Below are 20261 nucleotides of genomic sequence, written 5' to 3' on the forward strand. Positions count from 1 at the left end.
TGTAGGCTCTACAGGGTTATTTTTTATCATTTTTTCTGTAAATGTTCTTTTAAATGTTAAAGATGCAAATAACATCAGTATATTAGCTACACATGTAGATGCTCATGGAAAAAAATACTCTCATGGGAAAGTAAAAACTGTGACTTCAGCCATGGCAGTGACTTCTGAAGTAGCAGTAAAACAGTGGGCGACAGCAATTCTGTGGTTCTTGGTCCTTTCTATGTTTTGACCTTGTATGTGCTGTCACCATGACAACACAGGGGTAACTGTGGATGTTTTGTTGTGTGTGTGAGAGAGACGATATTGCTTCTGCTGATCTGGAGGAGGTTTAACAGGATGTTTGCACCCTGTGTGGTTTTCCGGTGAGAAAACCTCAAGTACAGAATTCAGATGATTAGAATCTGTTCACACATACATATCTGACTTGTCACTGCTAGTCGGCATCCTCAGACTGTTTGTATTGACAGTCAGTAGAAATGGGGATGGACTTGGATTAAACAAGCTGCAGGTGGTTGCATGAAGCATTGTAAGACTCTCTTTGAAAATGCTGTTCTTTTATGCTTAAAAACACACCACAAAAAGTCATCAAGTATTCTCTTTATTGTATACCCATAATCAGCTGTATATTAAATAAAGGAATCTTAAATTGTTAAACTTCTACATAAGCATTTAAATCTGTAGAATACAGAATAAAGAAACACCCACTTGAACATCTTTCACTAATAGTTATTCCTGTGATTTGATAATTTATTATTTCATTTATAATATTCAGTAAAGCTCCTCTTGCTATGTGATTCATCCTCAGTAAATAAATGCACTGTGGTTTGTTGTTGTAGCACCATGAGGTTATAAGGGTGCTATGATCGTTTTGTCTGATTAGATGGAGACAACAGGTGTGTCCTTCCTCTGACTGTTTCTCATTTTATGTTTCTAGTTAGTTTTCAGTCTCATTTAATAATTTAAGCCTTTTTTAAGTGTTTCAATGACATGTTTGAAATGAGGTACACAGATGCTAAAGAATAGGGTAAGTCAGATGGTGTTTTACTTTGATATACAAAAATGGAAAAAATATTAGACCACCCTTGTTTTCTCCAATTTCTGATATTATCTAGCCATTTTCCGTCGTTTTCTGGATAATCACCAAAATCATTATCAAGAAAACCATAGAAAATGGCTAGATATCAGCTCTTAAATTAAACTCTGATGAGCTATTTTTGCTGGTACCTTTAGTTGTACCAGGCATTAAAATGAACAAGAAATTGAAGAAAAAAATGGTCTAATAATTTTTCCTTGACTGTACATGTACATGGTTCCTTATAAAGTTGGAATAAAATATATATATATATATATTTACCTTTTTCCATTTAATGATTATGACAATGTGATTTATTATTGACAGATAAAGTGTATATCTTCTCAAAACTGTATTATTAATCTCTTCTAAACATATCACAATGAATATTAAAACCACAATTAACAGAGGATTGTTTCTGAAAACAAAATTATTCCAACTTTATGGGCAACCCTGTAGTAAATAGGCTAATATCTGCTATTGGAAGAAGGGACTAAGCAACAAGCTACTGTATAGTATAGGTCAAGAATCCCCCTAAATACATTTTTACATATTTGAAGGAGATTGGCATGAATATTATTTTTTTTAAATAGTCAAATGATAACACATATTTCTATATTTGTATATCAATGGGAAAGGTAAGCTTTCGTAGGAACAAACAGTTCATTCATTTGTATATCTATAATTTCCCTACTTCTCCACACCCTGCTGAGACTTGTTGACACAGAGCAATCTATCAGGATCTACAGTACTGAATGCAAATCAGCATTCATCACAGTATAGTTAATTGTTATAGCTGCTAACTTACTGGCGTTCATGACCATATAACAGTAGTATGAAGAATAAGCAGTGGCAGACAGTAATGCACCTTGCCACTTCTGACCAAAATAACACAAAATTGCACAAGTAGTTTAACTTCAATCAGCATAAAATAACACATTCTATAATTTAAGGCTGTTGTGCAAATTATAGGTGGACAACAGCCAAATATTGTTTGACAAAACATTGCTTATTCAAAAGGACAAAGGAAACCCATCTTCCATGAAAGGAGACTTTAAAACTCGTCTTTTTTCCCCCTGTTCCTCGTCTTCTTCTCTTCTTTGTGGAAGAACTTTCCATCTGGCTGCCTCTTAAAGCTCAGTTTGATGTCTCCAGGCACTCCTTTGTTAGTTAGCTTCTGTTTGAGCTGAGATACAGAGAAGAGCGAAATTAAAAAACAAACTTGATCAAATTCTCAAAAGCTGTTTTTTAGACACTTACAGGTGCATCTCAATAAATTATATATATATATCATAGAAAAATGTATTTATGTCAGTAATGTTCAATTCAAATTCAATTCAAAAAGTGGAAATAGCACATGATATAGATCCATTACACACAGAGTGAAACATTTCATGTCTTAATTTATTTAATTTCTTCTAATTATAATGATTATGGCTTACATATAATGAAGACCTAAAATGTATTGTCTCAACAATTGTAATATTACAAAAGACCAATTTCAAAAAGTATGTTTAATATGGAAATGTTGGCCTCTGGAAAGTATTTCCATCTATATGTACTCAATACTTGGTTGGGGCTATTTGACTTGAACTACTGGAAATGGACTTTTCCATGATATTTTAATTTATTGAGATGCACTTGTATTTCTCATTATTTATTATTTTATGTTTGTCTTCTTATAGTTTAATCATAGCTGCTACATTGTTTTCAGTTGTATGATGTGAGTCTACATTCAACAATGATGACATATACATGTTTGCACTGTCTATCACACATTTAATTTAGCCTTTTTTAAATTTAAAATGACAAAGGTCAGAGGTGAACGACCTGCTTCAAGAGCTTCTCCATCACAGCAGGGTTGTTCAGATCCAGAGACGAGTCCTTTTTCGTCAGCCTCAGTCTCACCAGTTGCTTTTTAACCACGGGCACGGCTTAGAAAAACAACAATAACATAGCAAGTGTTATCAGTTACAGAATGTCTGGGAGATAATAATTGCCATTCTTTCACATTTCAACTTTTTAAACAATGAAAGCCAGCGAAGCTTTGACTGTCAGCTTTTCCTGGAATCATTGGATTATCACTCACCATAGCAGATAAAGGCTGCTGTCGTATCACAGTTCCAGTCCTCCCATTTGCCATGTGGGTCTATGTTTGCTGCTACACAAGCCTCCTTCCCAGCTATGTTATTGGGTTCGTAATCGTTCCAGTATGTGTACGAGGAGTTAGTTCCATCTGACCACTTCCAGGAGTCTCTGAAAAGTCCGATCCAGACTTTTTGTCCCGGTGGTACCAGATCCTTTATTTGTTGGTTTTCTGCCTCATTTCTCACACTGGCCAGGTCTCTGTGGTTTGCTCGGCAGTAGCTCTGGGCTTCGGCCCATGTCATGTTTTGGGAAATGAAGACAAATGTGTGATTTGGCCCTGAAAATACAATAGATTTCAGTAAAGACAGAGAGATAGATACCAAACGGTGGCAAACATTTTTTTTTAAATATTAAGAAATTGTTTTTCCCACCAAATCTCCAAACATATTTTCTTAAAAAAATCTTAAAATTAAAAATCGCCTTAAAAGATTGAATTTTTTTTTCTTAAATTTGATCTGAAACATGTTTTACAAATTAATATAAAATATATATCATTAGACAATGTATTATAATAGTCTTCCAAATAAATATAAAAATGGAAATAGATGGACTGACGGATGGATGGATACTTTATTTATCCTGAGGGAAATTCAAGCATCCAGTAGCAGCATTCAAGCATACATTGAACATACACTATACAATAAAAAATAATATTAACCTATAAATAATTACCGATAATAAACCTGATTTACATTAAAACCTATGCTAAAATTTAGAAATTTGCAGAGAAAATGTACATTATTGTGAAATATACATTTGCAGGAAATTAAATTAAATTAAATAATGTGCAGATAAATTATACATTTGCAAAGATAACCAGGAAAATAGTGCAAATAAGAGAAATGTTGCATGGAAGTACCGCAAAAACAGTAGTTTTTCATACAACCCACATCTCTGGCAGTTTATTTATTCATAAAACTCTCGTTTGTACTATGTTTTTTTCATAGCAAATCTCATAAATCACATAAAGGTGAAATCATCATAGCCTCATCCTTGACCTCTGAATAAAGAAATGCAGACTTAAAGATGATGTCAGCAGGGTGAATACATCACTCTGTATTTGTTAATTAGGGCAAAATAAAACAAGAGAAGAACCTCAAAATTCTCACCAGTGGCATTGATGCAGACTGCTGCAGAGAGCTCATCACAGCGTTTATCATTCCACGTTCCTTTATCATACATCTCTGTGCAGTGTTCGCCACTGTTTCTATTGTTCGGTTCATCAGTCGACCACTTCCTGAACTCAGTCTCCCCGTCTTTGTAGAAACTGCCATCTGCCAGCGACCATCTCCAGCTGTCCACATCGTCATACAGCCCAATCCAGGCAATCTAAAAGGGATCATGTGTCTTTCTTTATCTCGGGACATTTTGCTTCATATGTAATGCAAATCATATGCAAAGCAAAATTCCACAAAATTCAAACTGCACTCTTGATACTGCCTCAGTGAAAGTGAGCCGTTTCAATGTTTAATCTCTTCGCAGCAAAAACAGAGGAATTTACATTACAGCGTTGGGAAAAGTTGATTATTGTTGATCATTATTTCTGTTAAATCTAAATAAAATAAATAAATAAATGAATACATTTTTTTTATAATCGTGTGTTTTGCAAATATCACATTTGGCCCTTTTTGTCTAATTTAGTGACATTTACACACAACATCACAGATAGACAGAATGAAAATGAAATGAAAAAAAGTGGATAACTTGCATAGCTGGTTTGGATGGGGACCATCTTTGTTAAATTTGCCATGTCTTTCAGGATCTTCACATCCTCACTGCTGTCAATAGAGGCCAGGTCTGTGTATTTCTCTCTGCAGTATTTCAGAGCTTCAGTCATGTTCTTTCGGTCATAAACCAGATGGTACTGACGCTCAACATGTGAGGAGACAGTACACAGCACTGTAGGGACAGACATACAATTAATTGTTCACTTTAATGCCTGATACAACTATAGGCACATTTGTTTGGACGAATATAATGATAACAACAAAAATAGCTCATAAGCCTATACCTTTAGTTGTACCTGGCATTAAAATGAGAAATTGAAAAAAACAGTGGTCTAATATTTTTTCTATGACTGTACATGTTGATTACATTTTGAAAATAAATTAGTTAAAAGTGAATTAGTTTGACTTTAAAACATTATATACTAGAATACTTCACATATGGATATCATGATTCATCAACATAATTTAACTTAGATTTAATTTTGTATTAAGGTTGTTTAAACATCAGTTAATAGAAAAGTTAACCCAATATATTTTCACCATGTTTTATATATTAAATTCACAAAGACACCACAAATACACATAATTATGGATGGAAGAAAATGAATAAAAGATATATAAAAGACTTGCCTGATGCAGCCGTGATGCTCAGAAGAATCTTCTCCATCATTGTGAGCTCTCTTGTTTCTCTCCTTAAGTCTGTGACTTCAGCTTATAGCTGCTGAAATGAATTATCCATTAATCTCTTACCTCACTTTCGTCGACGTAATGCAAAGTGGTGACAGAAATAATTTGTTTGCCTATCAGACTTTTCAGTTCCATATGCTAATACTGTATATCATAAATTACCTTTTCATGACAGCATTTGAAATTGGTTGTTTAATATGGTCACATAAAGGCTGTGATATATTTAATTCTACAACACTGAAACAACTCAATTCTCCTCCAGCGGATACTCCATGTTGCATCTAATATCAAATGTTTTCACATTACATTGACTCTAGCAACAAAATGTTTCAGTTTAATATTTCAAGGTGAGCAGAGATTATTTATAACCTCATGTAGATCCTGATATTTATCCATAAAACAGTTATTTAAGGAAAAAATACTTATTACACAGCATGTTGAATCATGTCTCTTAGAAGGAGAATTGCATCTTAAAAATGTCTACCTAATAATAATTCAGCACTGAAACTTTCTTTACACAGCATAGATTATTGGTTTTATGACATCAATTCCACCTACCATTAAAAAGAAGCCACCAGTCCTTCCCTCTGGGTTAATCTGTGAGTTTTGTGTCCTGTGATCTCAATCTGCATCTGTCTGTTTGGTAGACAGATGTGACGAATGATCACCAGTCCAGTCCAGATATACACCCTTCTCGTCAAACAGTTGGTTGAAACTGAGGACCTGCCTCTGGGCAGAGACCCAATCATAGTTTAGGTTAATCAGGTTTCAGGGGTGGCCACCCTCGGCCTCTCCTGGACATGGTTCTCAAACTGATACAGGTTGATGATGGAAGAATGGAAGTGTTCATATCTGGTTGTTTAGCTTAAAAAAGCTTAATCTTAAGATTCACTTATAAGTCCCACAACAACGAAACTCAACCCCTGCATTTAACCCATCCTCTTTTTTTTTTTTTTTACACACCAGTGAACATACCATTCTTTGTACCAGTGGGCAGCATATTTCTACGTGCCCAGGGAGCAGTGTGTGTGTGTGTGTGTGTGTGTGTGTGTGTGTGTGTGTGTGCTCAGTCAGTCTTGGGATTCTAATTGGTGCCTCGGGTTACAAACCTGATTCTCAAACCTCTAGGCCACGGACTGCCCTGTGGATATAATTGTAAACAGCAACTTTTTTTATATCTAGGGTGCTCATAAGTTCCTCTTTACAGGTTTTGGTAGCCTAGTACTACTTCATATTTATAAAAAAGTTGCATGAAGCCTTTTGTGACCCCAGAGCAGTGGTGGAAAAAGTATTCAGATCCCTTACTTAAGTAAAAGTACTAATGCCACACTGTAAATTACTCCACTACAAGTAAAAGTCCTGCATTCAAAACGTACTGAAGAAAAAGTACAAAAGTATCAGCATCAAAATGTACTTAAAGGATCAAAAGTAAAAGTACTCGTTGAATCGCAGAATGGAGCCACTCAGATTGTTAATTATATATTCCAAATATAGTATTGGATTATTATTAGTGATGCATTTATGTTAGTAGTGTTTGAATCAACTCAAGGTAGGGCTCATTTAAGCTACTTAATATACTGTTATGAGGTTTAATTTAAAAAATGTCTAATCACTTTAAATTGATCATGTTTTTTATGTTGAATCTCGACCTGGAAAGTAACCAAAGCTGGCAGCTAAATGTTGTGGAGTAGAATTATAAAGTTACATAAACTGTAAATACTCAAGTAAAGTACAAGTGCTTCAAAATTGTACTTAAGTACAGTACTTCAGTTAATGCAGTGGTTCAAACTGGGGGCGGTGAGGCTAAATATAAATGATGCATTTTTCTTCTTCACTGCTAGTTAGCACATCATGGAAACGTTTGTGTAAATACAGCCAGGTAAACGAAAAACAAGATGAATCCACATCAAATGTCACAACTGTTAAAACAAAGACAAGAAAATATGATGAGGCATAGCTCGCCCTCGGCTTCACCGGTACAACGATGGGTAACGAAGAGTGTGAAAAGTGTGTTGTGTGTCTCAAAATATTAGTTTCTGACAGTATGAAGCCGAACAAGTTAAGACACCACCTAGAGAGTTTACATCCTGAACACAAAGACGAGCCCATTGGTTTCTTCAGAAAAAAAAATATGGGTGTGTTCTGAAGTTGGGTTGGGTCTGAAGTCTGGTGGCTGCTCCTCATCTCTGCTTGAGGCTAGCTTCTGGAGACTACATTAATAGCAACTAGCATAACACACCAAAATCTCCAACCCAGTTGAGGGTGGGAGAGTTGTATTGTGGGTAATGTAGGCAGGCGGTTTTCACATACTGCTACAGTGCCTTACATTAATTTACAGTGCGGTCAGTACAAATGTACCTGTCGGCTTTCTGTGTCCTCCAGTAATCACCCTGCTTCTACCTCTGCTGCTGCTGCTGCTGTTCTAGACTAGACACCCGAGATAACACACTAACTTTCTCTCCTTAATACCTGCAGTGACTGTGTGCCTTGTTTAAAAAACTGTCTGTAGATTCCTGCTAACATTAGTTTTCCCGTTCTCTCTCCTTTTTCTTCCTTTTGTTTCTTCACATCTTCTTGTCTTGTTGCCAACAGTTGTTCTCTCCTCTGCTTTTTGTCTCCTCTTTTTCTTCCTGAGGCCTTGTTTATTACTAATTCTTTTCAGTCTAACATTGTATGAATAGTTACTCTCTCCAGAAATCACACACCTACAAATTAACACCTAAGTCTGACTGATTATTATTATTGATAATTTAGTATGGTAAGTTTTGAACAAATTTTGACCAAGATATATGTGTTGAGCAGGACATTTTGCTGTCAGGACAATGTAATGACATTATCTGTTAAAACTACCTCAAACATATCGCTGGCATTTCTGTACTGCATCTGCTATTCCTCAGCTGACATAAACTGGCTAATACACAGATTATTAAAGCAACTACAAGGGACTTTCATTACCAGCTGATTCTGGCGATCCCTGTGGACAAAAACGGAAGTGATCTTAATTTGCATTTGTTATGGAAGTGAGAAGCCCCTTTCATAGTGCCGTTTCATGCCGGGACATTTAGGGCTCTGTAACGGCTTGCCTCCACTATGAACTTGCCCAAAGCGGGATGCCAGGATCAAGTGATCCTACCAATTTTCCGCCTCCAGAGGTAGTCACAGAGGCGGAAAATTGGTGGGACTGTTGGAAGTGTGACCATTATGAACAGGCCATCCCGGCAAGGCGGAATATTTGAAGTCCGACAGTCATTGAATCAATGTTCACTGCAGCCGCCATTGCTAACTGTGCATAGCGTCCACTGCATATTGTAAACAAACCGGCATGCTAACTGTACACGCTTATCGCAAAACTGGCATTGCTAACTGTGCTAACACAGAGTGTCCGGTGCTTGTTGTAAACAAACGGAGATCGCTAAGTGAACACATGCTGCTGCAGCACATACACACTGTACTGCTACAGAGCTAACTGTGTAGCTTGTTAGCACTGTGTTACTGTGCAGCACTGCTGCTGCTCTGGCTATCGTCACTATCGTCTCCTCCCACTATCGTCTCCTCCCACTATTGTCTCCTCCCACTATCTTCTCCTCCCACTATCCGCCCTACTCGTTCCGCGACGCCAGACTGCACTATGAAAGGGCACCAATATCACTCCTTCGCGGTATCACTATGAACACCCTAAGGTGAAAAAGCCGGCCTTATAGCGGAACATTTGCGGGACCGCACAATGAAAGGGGCTAGTAAAAGAAAGAGGCTGTTTGCAGGATGTAACCTGATGTTGTAATGTATCTGTTTTGTGGCTATGTAAGATAAATAACTCTAACACCACAATGGTAAAACAAAGTTAACTTTGTTTTAGCCACCAATTTAAATTCATATACTGATATTAAACCACATCTTGTACTGTAATTCATAAATATAATAAACATAGTACATACCTGTCTACAGGTAGCCAATCAGGATCGGTTTAGAATATTTTCAAATATTGCTATACTCCCCATCTGTTGTATGACAGAGTATGAGGGAAAACACGATTCAGCCTTGGTCAATCACTGTGAAGCTTCTTTTTTTTTCTTCACTTATCAGAAACAGCCAGACTACTCTCTGATGGTCACTTCCACTAATGTAGAACATATAGAGGCATCAATATTAAATTGAAATAGTTCCATAACCAGCCTTAAAATAATCATTGTAGCTGCTTTAAACAATGTGTAGTAGACAATGTAAATTGTCTCACTGAGTGAGTATGTTTTTATTCTCATGTCAGCATTTGTGCAGCATGTACAAGCACTTAACTAGTTCAGCTACTGTAAGGCCTCTTTATTCCCCTTCTTGCTAGAATTGAATAATTTACAAGAACGTAGGACAAGAACGTCCATGCTTAGATTGTGTATTCATGTCCTGTACATGTGTTATGTAACTCTTCTGGACATGGTAGCTGTGTCTGTACTGTAGTTTGTATTGCAGTTGTCCTTTGCCGAGCATTCCTCTCTCTCTTGTTCTGCTGTGTACTGACTCACTGCTTCCTCTGCTGTCTGGCTGTGTGAACTGCATGTTGGTAACACCAAGGGGTCACGCTGGCTGACCTCACTGAGAAGAAGAAAGGGAAGTTTGGCTGGTTCACCCAGTCCACAGAGACCCAGGGTAAATGCAGTTGAGTGTCTGGGATTGTGTGTTTTATTTGCACATGTTCATAATGGCAGTTCATCTTTGTCCCGGAGCGCGCCTCTGCTGGCATGTGCTTTGCTTATCATTTATTTGTGCTTTCGTGTTTGCATGCCCTTTGTTTCATGGATCAATGTCTGTTCCGTAACATCTTCATCATAAGCAAATCCATTTTACCAGAAACATACACCACCTTGTCATCCAGTAGGAGTGAACTCTTTTATACTCATGCGTCACAATTTCTCCTCCCAGCAAACAGGGCCTTTCAAGTAAAATGAATCCACACTGTGTGCCATAGAACGGATGAAATGCAGATGGAGGGAAAATGAAGGGGAAAAGCAGCAGTTTATGGGAAATTTAGATTTAACCTCTTAAAACCCACCTGCCCAGTTAGGGTCAGGGGCAGGGTGAGATCAAAAACAAAAGTTTGAGTCACAGTTTTAAGTAAATCATGCAAATTTGTGTGACTTTCAACGAGTCCTCCGACCCATACGGTGACAGAGGTTGTCTGACTTAGACAGACTTACACATAATATATGCACATTGAATGAAATTTTCCATTGGCTCACAGTGATTGTACTCTAGAATGTCAGATAAATAAAGTATAAATATGAATATAAAATATAAAACTGTAAAAACTGAATATTTATATTGTACAGAAGTGTAGCACAGGAAAGTGTTTTTGTACCATCCCTCTAATTTCACCCACGGGAGCGTTTACTAAATTAGCACCCTCATACCTAAACATTATGTAGAACATGACAAACTTACAAATGTAATTTAAGTACATTATTTACATTAAGTTAAAATAACTCAACGTTGACTTCTGGTTTTACACGACACATGAACAGCGATCACCTGATCTAAACTCATGTGTGTGTTTGACCCATTTATCCACACTGACCTCCTCCATATGCGACTTTACATGGACTTTGTCGCTCTTTATACCACTACGACTTCCTCCTTTTCTCCCATTGTAATTGCTATAGCTACTAGAGGTCGCTGCCTAACAATAAAAGTAACAAATTGTCTTATTTTTTATTTTAGTAACGTTTAAATATAACATCCTGACACAGCTTCTTATGTATACAAATACATGATGATGTTTTCAGTTTATATCTTGACTGTGTTTACAACATATAGGGTCAGAAGTAAACAGAGTTGGCAAAGTATTTGTGTTCAGATTACTCATCCAATCATGACCATTTTTCCATTCATTTGTCATTTATAATGACAATATTTTATGCATGTACAGTATATATGGTTTCCAATATACTGTGCGTTGTAACCCTGTGACTATGTAACTAATGCCTGTTGAAGCATGCAGACCTGGACCAAATAGTCTGATCAAATATTTAAACTGGACAATGCAGTCAGTACTAAAAATATGTAACTTTTAACAAGTAAACCTCTTTATATGAGCAACAATGTTCTGATGTTTCCAATTCACAAGTGGGTTTTTTAAATGACATGAATTATTTACAAAGTCCGATTTGACTCAGGTCTGGCAGCATGTACTCACTGTGACTTGATCTATGCAGAAACCTTCCAATTCATATTTGTTTTCACAACTTCTTCTCATTCTTTGAGACCAAGAATACTCTGTACTTGAGGAAAACCTGTCAGAATTTCCTTTTATCAACTTTCTACTTTCAAAAACTATTAACACCTGCATTTTTCTGTTTTTTGGTGGTTTGGCTTGGTTTATTAACTTCGCAGAATATGAAAGAAAAGATCCAATTTCAGCTGACACATCTACAGGCAGAAAAGGTGAAACTGGAATATCTGACAATTAACATGTAATGTAAAGTATTGTATTGTAAGTGAAGGCTTACAAGAACTGTGTTTGCTTATTTACAGTCATCAGTCTAATGTGCGATAACAAGAAAAATTGTTCTATTCAACATGGAACCAAGCCAAACCAAAAATGCATGCGTGTCAATAGGAAAATCTATTTTAATGTGATTTTTTTTTTCTCTTTTTGGTAAATCCTGTTTCCTTCAGCACACAGTTTTATTTCCTTAATCTCTTTGTTAACTTGCCCTTACTGTCTTTACTTTTTTCTGTGTGTGTGTGTGTGTGTGTGTGATACCACAGCGAGCATGCCCAGTGAGACCGAGTCGGCGAACACAGAGAATCACGATGGCGAGGAAAATAAATCACGATGCTGCGGGCCGCTATGGTACGTCTGATGTATTGTTGTTTTTATGAGCCAACAGAAAGAGGTTTATAAAGTACAATGGCTGTTGTACATATTAAAAATATGACAATATCACATATGCACAGAGTACACGATTGACCTTTATTTAAAGTTTCCTCATCTTTTATTCTCTCCAGTCAAAAAATTACTAAGTCAAAGTGCAGGTTAGTACCTTGGTACTGTATGGCACTGCATGGTATATGTATTCAAATCATCTTGCATGGCTCATTCTCACCTTGTATTTGAATGAATCATATCCCTGATGTTTTCATCTTGTCTGTTGCAATTAATCCAATGTCTGCCATGTTTTATATCTGACCAATCACTCTTTATCCTGATCTCGGTACAGTTTTATCATTGTGTTCTTTCCCTGTTTCCTCACGTCCAGTTTTACTTATAGTGATCTTTTGCTTTCATGTCACTTCATGTACAACTGCACAAGCAGTGATGCAAAGTAACTAACCAAATTTACTCAAGTACAGTACTTAAGTATAATTTATTTAAACTTGTTATTAACTTTAGTATTTTCCATTTTATGTAACTTTATACTTCTACTTCACTACATTTTGAGGCAAATATTGTACTTTTCACACCATTACATTTAGCTGCCAGCTTTAGTTACTTTTCATGACAATATTTAACATAAAAAACATGATACAATTAAAGACATTTTTTAAATTAAACCTCATAACTGTCTTAAGTCGTTTAAATGAGCCCTATCTGGACAACAGTAAAATACTGCTTACATGCTTCTATAATTACAATCCAGCAATATATTTGGAATATATAACAATCTCAGTGGGTATATTCTGCATAATGAGTACTTTTACTTTTGATACATTTAGTACATGTTGATGCTGACATTTTTTTGCACTTTAACTTAAGTAGTAGTTTTGAATGCAGGGCTTTTACTTGTAGCTGAGTAATTTCACAGTGTGGTATAAGTACTTTAACTTAGGTAAAGGATCTGAATACTTAGAAAATGTTTAAATCAAAACATATTCATGTAGCCCAAAGTCAGAAGAGTAAATTTCCAAATGTTTTAAATTCAAAGATCTTTTTATTTATTTATTTATTGTAGCTTATTAAGTCTTATTTTGAAGCTTTTCTGAATATGTCTGTACGTATACTGACCTTTGATCCTAAAGTGGAATTTTTCGTCTATCAGTCGTCAGTGGCGACGGTGGAACCGTTTCTGCCGCAGAAAGTGTCGCGCAGCTGTGAAATCGGTGACGTTTTATTGGCTGGTCATCATCTTGGTGTTCCTCAACACCCTCACCATCGCCTCGGAGCACTACAACCAGCCCAACTGGCTGACAGAAGTTCAGGGTATCTTTATTTTTGTTCTATTCAGATCAGTTTTTTTTATTATGAGATGTTTGATCATTTATTAATGAATTAATTATTTCCTCTTGTTTCTCTCCAGACGCAGCCAATAAAGTTCTCCTGGCGATGTTCACCTTGGAGATGCTAGTGAAGATGTACAGTTTGGGGCTGCAAGCGTACTTTGTGTCTCTGTTTAACCGCTTCGACTGTTTCGTGGTGTGTGGAGGCATCGTGGAGACCATCCTGGTGGAGCTGGCCATCATGTCCCCGCTGGGCATCTCTGTGTTCCGTTGCGTACGACTCCTTAGGATCTTCAAAGTTACACGGTGAGCAATATTCTTTCCTCACAGCAAGAGGGTTGCCGGTTTGACTCCGGCCTGCGGCTCTTCTGTGTGGAGTTTGTATGTTCTCCGCTGTCAGCGTGGGTTCTCACCGGGTACTACGGCTTTATCCCACATTCAAAAAACATGCACTTAGGTTTAATTGGTGACTCTAAATTCCCTGTAGGTGTGAATGAGAGTGTGAATGGTTGTCTGTCTCTATAGGTGTGTTTCATTAGGTACTTTTCCCTCTAGTGAGCCGCTATGGTTGTGGCTTGGGAGAGAGGATCCGCCCAAGATCTTAACCAACTTCACCGGTTAGCGGCTCAGGAAGATAAGATGAGATCAGATAAGATAAGATAAGATAAGATAAGATAAGATAAGATAAGATAAGATAAGATAAGATAAGATAAAACTTTATTGTCTGTTCTACAGTAAAAACAGAAATTTGTCTTTGACACGGCATCACAAATTATAACATTCAGATAACAAGATAAAAACAGTGTAGCCTATGTTGTGCTGTTTAGGACAGTTATTGCAGAGGGGATGAATGATTTCTTGTAAATGTACTTTTCTTAGCCGCTACTAACTAATCGACACTGATTGGATACGGTTGAGGTGAGATATGATGTGAGTAGAACTCAACACAACCACAACATATCAGCGCCATTTTAAAAGAAATAAGCAGAGCAGACTGAGACGAGAGAATCGAGAACAAGAAACCAAAGAAGACGATGGACAAAGGAAAAAGTGTTTGAAGTTTGCCGCGTCAGTCTGTTGTCAGCGTTGCGTCGCTGATGTCACGGTCAAAATTGTCGCTGAATAATCACGTAAGTGTCACAGAACTATTTATGTCACATTCGAACTCTGTTGCTTAGCTGCTACAAAAGTACCTGTATGGGAACAGAGGCCGAGAGGAACTAAATAGTGTGCGTAACCAAACCACTCAGCCGCTTTCCAAAAAGTACTCAGAGGAAACACGCCTCATGTGTCTGCCCTGCAATAGTCTGGCGACCTGTCCAGGGTGTACCCGCCTCTCACCCAATGTCAGCTGGGATCGGCTCCAGCACCCTGCAAACCAAGTACGGCCTATAAACGGTTATGGATAATGAATGTATGAATATTTTTATAGGGTATTTGATGGGACAGCTTGAAACGATTCAATACAGGGAAATCAAGACTGGTGTACAAAAATCCAATCTTTAATATCAAACGAAAAAAACAGTAATCCATAGAAATCCAAAAAACAGGCAGGCAAAAATCAGACGTGTTCTCTGGAAAAACAAAGACAATCTCACAAAGGGTAGGATGAAACACAGGCCAATACTACAAAATAAAACAGGAAGTGCACACACAAAATAAAAGCAGACCATTACACAGCTATTGACATACTATAGTTCATAATGTGAGTAGCTAGCTCTTTTTCCCATTTGTCAAAAAATGCCAAATGAGAACACATGTAAACTAGGGCTGCAAGCAGCAGTGAACGGGCCCTCGCAACCCAGGGAGCTGGCCAGTCGAGTTGAGATAGGGATGTGTTCAGGCATGGACCCTTGTGAATCATAACGAATTTGGGGCAGATTGGACAATGTATGGTGAAGTTACAACAAATTCCTGTTTCACCGCGTGGATGGTCACCACGGCAACAGCATGCAACCTGAAGAGTTTGGAAAAGATCTGAACATGTTTAGTGGAGTAACAGCAGGTTTTTATGTCATGGCGTTACATCGAATTTCGCTGTGCCACCAAGGCCACGCCCCCAAATCCTGTTTTATGGCGATAGAGTGAAATTTGAGGCCTCGCCACGGCCGCGCCCTTTGATAAAAAGTTAAAAGCTTCGCAATTTATCTTTGTACATGTCTGGTGGACTGACCAGATTTGAAGCCAGTCCGGTTAAATCCCTAGGTGGAGTTTGTTAAAGTATGACACGTGGAAATGTTGAAAAATGGCCATACAAATCAAAATGGCCAGAGAATAATCTTCATGCCTTGTCCAACCTTCATTTCCATATTTTTATTCTCTGTTTTGTACACTATTCTTTCCTGGTCATCTTTGCAAATGTTTAATTTATCTGCACATTTATCTGCACATTATTTAATTTCCTGCAATGTTTAATTTCCCAGTTAAAGTCAAATTTCTCTACAAATGTTTAATACTTGGAAATTCAAATTTCATAGGTTTATTATTTATAGGTTAAGTTAAGTTCATTTTAATGTATGCTCATGTATGTTTGAATGCTTCTATCTATCTATCTATCTATCTATCTATCTATCTATCTATCTATCTATCTATCTATCTATCTATCTATCTATCTATCTATCTATCTATCTATCTATCTATCCATCCATCCATCCATCCATCCATCCATCCATCCATCCATCCATCCATCCATCCATCCATCCATCCATCTTCCTCTTCACAGGTGTGTCTGTTAACTTGTTTTATTTTCCTTCTTCTTCCAGTCATTGGGCATCTCTTAGTAACCTGGTGGCATCTCTGCTCAACTCCATGAAGTCCATCGCCTCCCTGTTGCTGCTGCTCTTCCTCTTCATCATTATTTTCTCCCTGCTCGGCATGCAGCTTTTCGGGGGCAAGTTCAACTTTGATGAGACTGTGACCAAAAGGAGCACGTTTGATAACTTTCCACAGGCGCTGCTCACTGTGTTTCAGGTGACTGCTTGGTTTTATTTACTTCATTTGGATATGATTATCAAGAATCATATTATATGATTACTAAGGAATAGAGCGAGACGACCAATACAGAGCCAATATAGTAATTTTTAGAGCTGGAATTATTATTTTTTATGTGGATTAAGCACCGATATTTCACCACTCGTTACCCAGAGAGCTACTTTCTCAAACATAAAACTAAAATAAAATTTAACATTGTTCTACATTATACAAACAATGTATTTCATTGACAGCCAAATCTATGAATGATAACTGAGATAATACAGAATAAATAGGAATAAAATAAATAGCTAAGTAAACATCATTACTGTTCAGTATCAGCAGCGGTGGATAGTAACTAATTTACGACATTTACTCAAGCACTGTACTTAAGTATAATTTTGAGGTATTTTACTTGAGTATTCCCGTTTTATGTAACTTTATACTTTTACTCCACGACATCTTGAGGCGAATATTGTACTTTTTATTCCACTACATTTAGCTGACAGCTTTATTTATTTTTCAGGTCAGGATTTAACATGATAAACATGATACATTTAAAGATATTGAATATATAAAGATATATATATATATTAAAGATCAGTGTTGCATTGGTACTTTTACTTAGGTAAGGGATCTAAATACTTATTCCACCACTGAGTATCGGTCAATCGCTGATTATTATCAAACAACATTTGCTGCATTATATATAGTGTAAAATGAGTTTTCAAAACGGCACATATTGGACAGCATATACACCAAGTTGTACCTTTGATAGGCCAATATCTGCCAATAATATCTGACAACTAATATATCTGTAGGGCTCTATTATCGAAGCCTGTTTCTGCCAGTAAAAGAAAGAATACAATGAAATGTGGGATTAAAAAGAAAATCACTATATAAACAAGTAGAAATATAAAAAGTATTAACAATTTAAACAAAAATAAAATAAAAACTTTAGGAACATTATGTGCAATGTAGACAGAGTCAGCAGTTGGATATGGATCATTGCACAGAGAATATTGCACATTCCTCTAATCAGTCATGAATAAATGATTAACATGTCTTCCACTGTGTAATGTGTCTGCCAGATCTTGACAGGAGAAGACTGGAACACGGTGATGTACGACGGCATCATGGCGTACGGCGGTCCGGCCTCCTCTGGAATGGTGGTCTGCATTTACTTCATCATCCTCTTCATCTGTGGAAACTGTATCCTAACACATAAATGCACGAATCCACATTTTCACGCTTGCCTGTGTGGAAAAAGTTGTTTTACTATTGAGCCAGTTTATTAGAGGTGGGGGAAAAATCGATACAGCATAGTGTTGAGATATTTAGCATGGCAATATTATATCGATTCATGGCCGCCAAGTATCGATGTTATGCGTTTCAACAGAGGCTGTAGTGGGCTCACTTTTATGAATATACTGGAGATACTGAAAACTGAAATATGAAACTAGTAGATCTAAGGAATCTATAGGCACCATGTGCATCAGGATATCGTGTCGGGAAGTTGTCAAAATAACGTTCAAATTTAGGCTTTTTTTATGTTTCATTCCAAAAAATTCAGAGCAGTGAAGCTTAAAGTTTAGGAAATTTTGATAAAATGCTGCAGTTGATGTCGTCCATACATGTTTGATATCAGTTTAGTTCAGTTTGACTGAATACTTTGTTGGTCAGTCTGTGGGTTTGACTCTCATTGTGGAGAAATAAAAAGACTGAAGTGAAATGAATAGATTGAGAATTTTCTCTTATTTGACAAAACAATTGAATTGATTGAATTAAATGCAGTTAAACAGTTAAATCGGAATATATTGTATCGCAATACTCACCATCTATCTATAAAGCAAGAAGCGTGTGTGTGTGTGTGTGTGTGTGTGTGGATGTGTGTCTAGGGCATATCTCGCTGACCTAAGATTTCATATGTGGCTTGTGCATGGCACGAAGGTGTGCATCCTCGATTTTGAACTGTTTCCGATCGGACGCCTTTTAGGGGAGCTCCGCCCCATTGTGTGATAGTCCTACACCTGGTCAGTAACACAATTCGCTCTGGATTTCCACGCCTGACTCATCTCATCTGTAAGTCTATTTAGCCTACCTATCTTTCGGAGTTTTAAAGTGCGCTACAAGGTTTGATTTTCCAATAATATTCAATTAGTTTCCAGCGAATATCAATGTTCAATGTGTATGTGCTGGATGGTGTGCCTAGCTTATGAAAAGTAGGTGTTTTATGGAGTTGCAGACGTTGTAGGGTGGCACGTAATGTACAAATACATACTTCGTACGGGCACTGCACTAGTATTGCAAAATGCTTAAAATCGCAATAATATGGTATCGTGACTCAAGTATTGGGATAAAAACATATCGTGGGGCTTCTGGTGATTCACACCTCTACCATTTATGTTGTTCTATATTCTTAAAGCCCAGGTGTGTCTTTTCATGCCAGTCAGTGCTTCCTCCTTAAGTCACATGACCAGACATCCTGCTGAACGTCTTCTTGGCCATCGCTGTCGACAACCTGGCCGACGCAGAGAGCCTCAACACGGCGCAGAAGGAGGAAGAGGAGGCCAAGAAGAGGAAGAACAGTGCCAAGTACAGCTGCTTTCACATTTTCATTTCTAATCACATTGATTGTATTTGTAGACCTTTGGTCAAATTTGTTACAAGCACTTTTTATCGTTAGTTACTCACTGTTTCATCTGTCCGTAACAGGGATCTGTGCACAGATAAAAAGAGAGTTGAAATAATAGACATCCGTGATGGAGAAACCAAGGTAAAAGACAAGAGACTAGCTCTAGTTCTCTTTAGAAACCTTTTGTTATTAACAGACCACCTGCCCTGCAGTGCATTAGTTACTAGTTTTCATCTAATTGTACATTTTTATATGTGTAGGTGCCAGCAGAGGTCCTGCTGGAGGATGACAAGGAGTCGTATCCAAACATCGACCCTCCAGGTAAAAGTGTCTTTAGTGATGAGGGCCCAAACTGGGGTCCAGAACCTTTTCATCCAATTTCATGTTGTTGTGACCAGTGGTGGATCTCTTACTTAAGTAAAAGTACTGATATCACACTGTGAAATTACTCCACTACAAGTAAAAGTCCTGCATTCAAAACTTTACTCAAGCAAAAGTACAAAAGTATCAGCGTCAAAATGTACTGAAAGTATCAAAAGTAAAAGTACTTGTTATGCATAATGGACCCACTCAGATTGTTTTATATATTTCAAATATATTATTAGAATATTTGTATTGATGCATTTTTGTAAGCAGCATTTTACTGTTGTCCAGGTAGGGTTCATTTTAACTACTTCATATGCTGTCATGTGGTTTAATTAATAAAAATGCTAAATTATTTTGTATTGATCACGTTTTTCATGTTAAATCTTGAACAAAAAAGTAACTAAAGCTGTCAGTTAAATGTAGTGGAGTAAAAAGTAAAATATTTGCC

At 37.1% G+C, this 20261-nt stretch overlaps 2 protein-coding genes across 2 annotated transcripts in view; one reads left to right on the plus strand and one right to left on the minus strand.

The window, feature by feature from the left end:
- cacna1db (calcium channel, voltage-dependent, L type, alpha 1D subunit, b) overlaps window positions 1-20261 on the plus strand; it is a 120445-nt gene that overhangs the window by 66390 nt on the left and 33794 nt on the right. Inside the window, exons 10-19 of the mRNA XM_059333992.1 lie at window positions 10201-10275; window positions 12394-12478; window positions 12634-12660; window positions 13665-13825; window positions 13923-14148; window positions 16605-16812; window positions 17904-18024; window positions 19293-19407; window positions 19528-19588; window positions 19708-19768. Coding sequence (XP_059189975.1) covers window positions 10201-10275; window positions 12394-12478; window positions 12634-12660; window positions 13665-13825; window positions 13923-14148; window positions 16605-16812; window positions 17904-18024; window positions 19293-19407; window positions 19528-19588; window positions 19708-19768 — 1140 coding nt within the window. The remainder of the gene's footprint in view (window positions 1-10200; window positions 10276-12393; window positions 12479-12633; window positions 12661-13664; window positions 13826-13922; window positions 14149-16604; window positions 16813-17903; window positions 18025-19292; window positions 19408-19527; window positions 19589-19707; window positions 19769-20261) is intronic.
- LOC131972205 (lactose-binding lectin l-2-like) lies at window positions 2738-4588 on the minus strand. The gene is made up of 2 exons (XM_059333990.1): window positions 4330-4588; window positions 2738-3497 (listed from the first exon to the last, which is right to left on the minus strand). The coding sequence occupies exons 1-2, from the start codon at window positions 4400-4402 to the stop codon at window positions 3154-3156; spliced, it is 417 nt and encodes a 138-aa protein (XP_059189973.1). The 5' UTR covers window positions 4403-4588; the 3' UTR covers window positions 2738-3153.

The sequence above is a fragment of the Centropristis striata genome, chromosome 5, assembly GCF_030273125.1.
Source record: "Centropristis striata isolate RG_2023a ecotype Rhode Island chromosome 5, C.striata_1.0, whole genome shotgun sequence".
In the NCBI taxonomy this organism is placed as follows: domain Eukaryota; kingdom Metazoa; phylum Chordata; class Actinopteri; order Perciformes; family Serranidae; genus Centropristis; species Centropristis striata.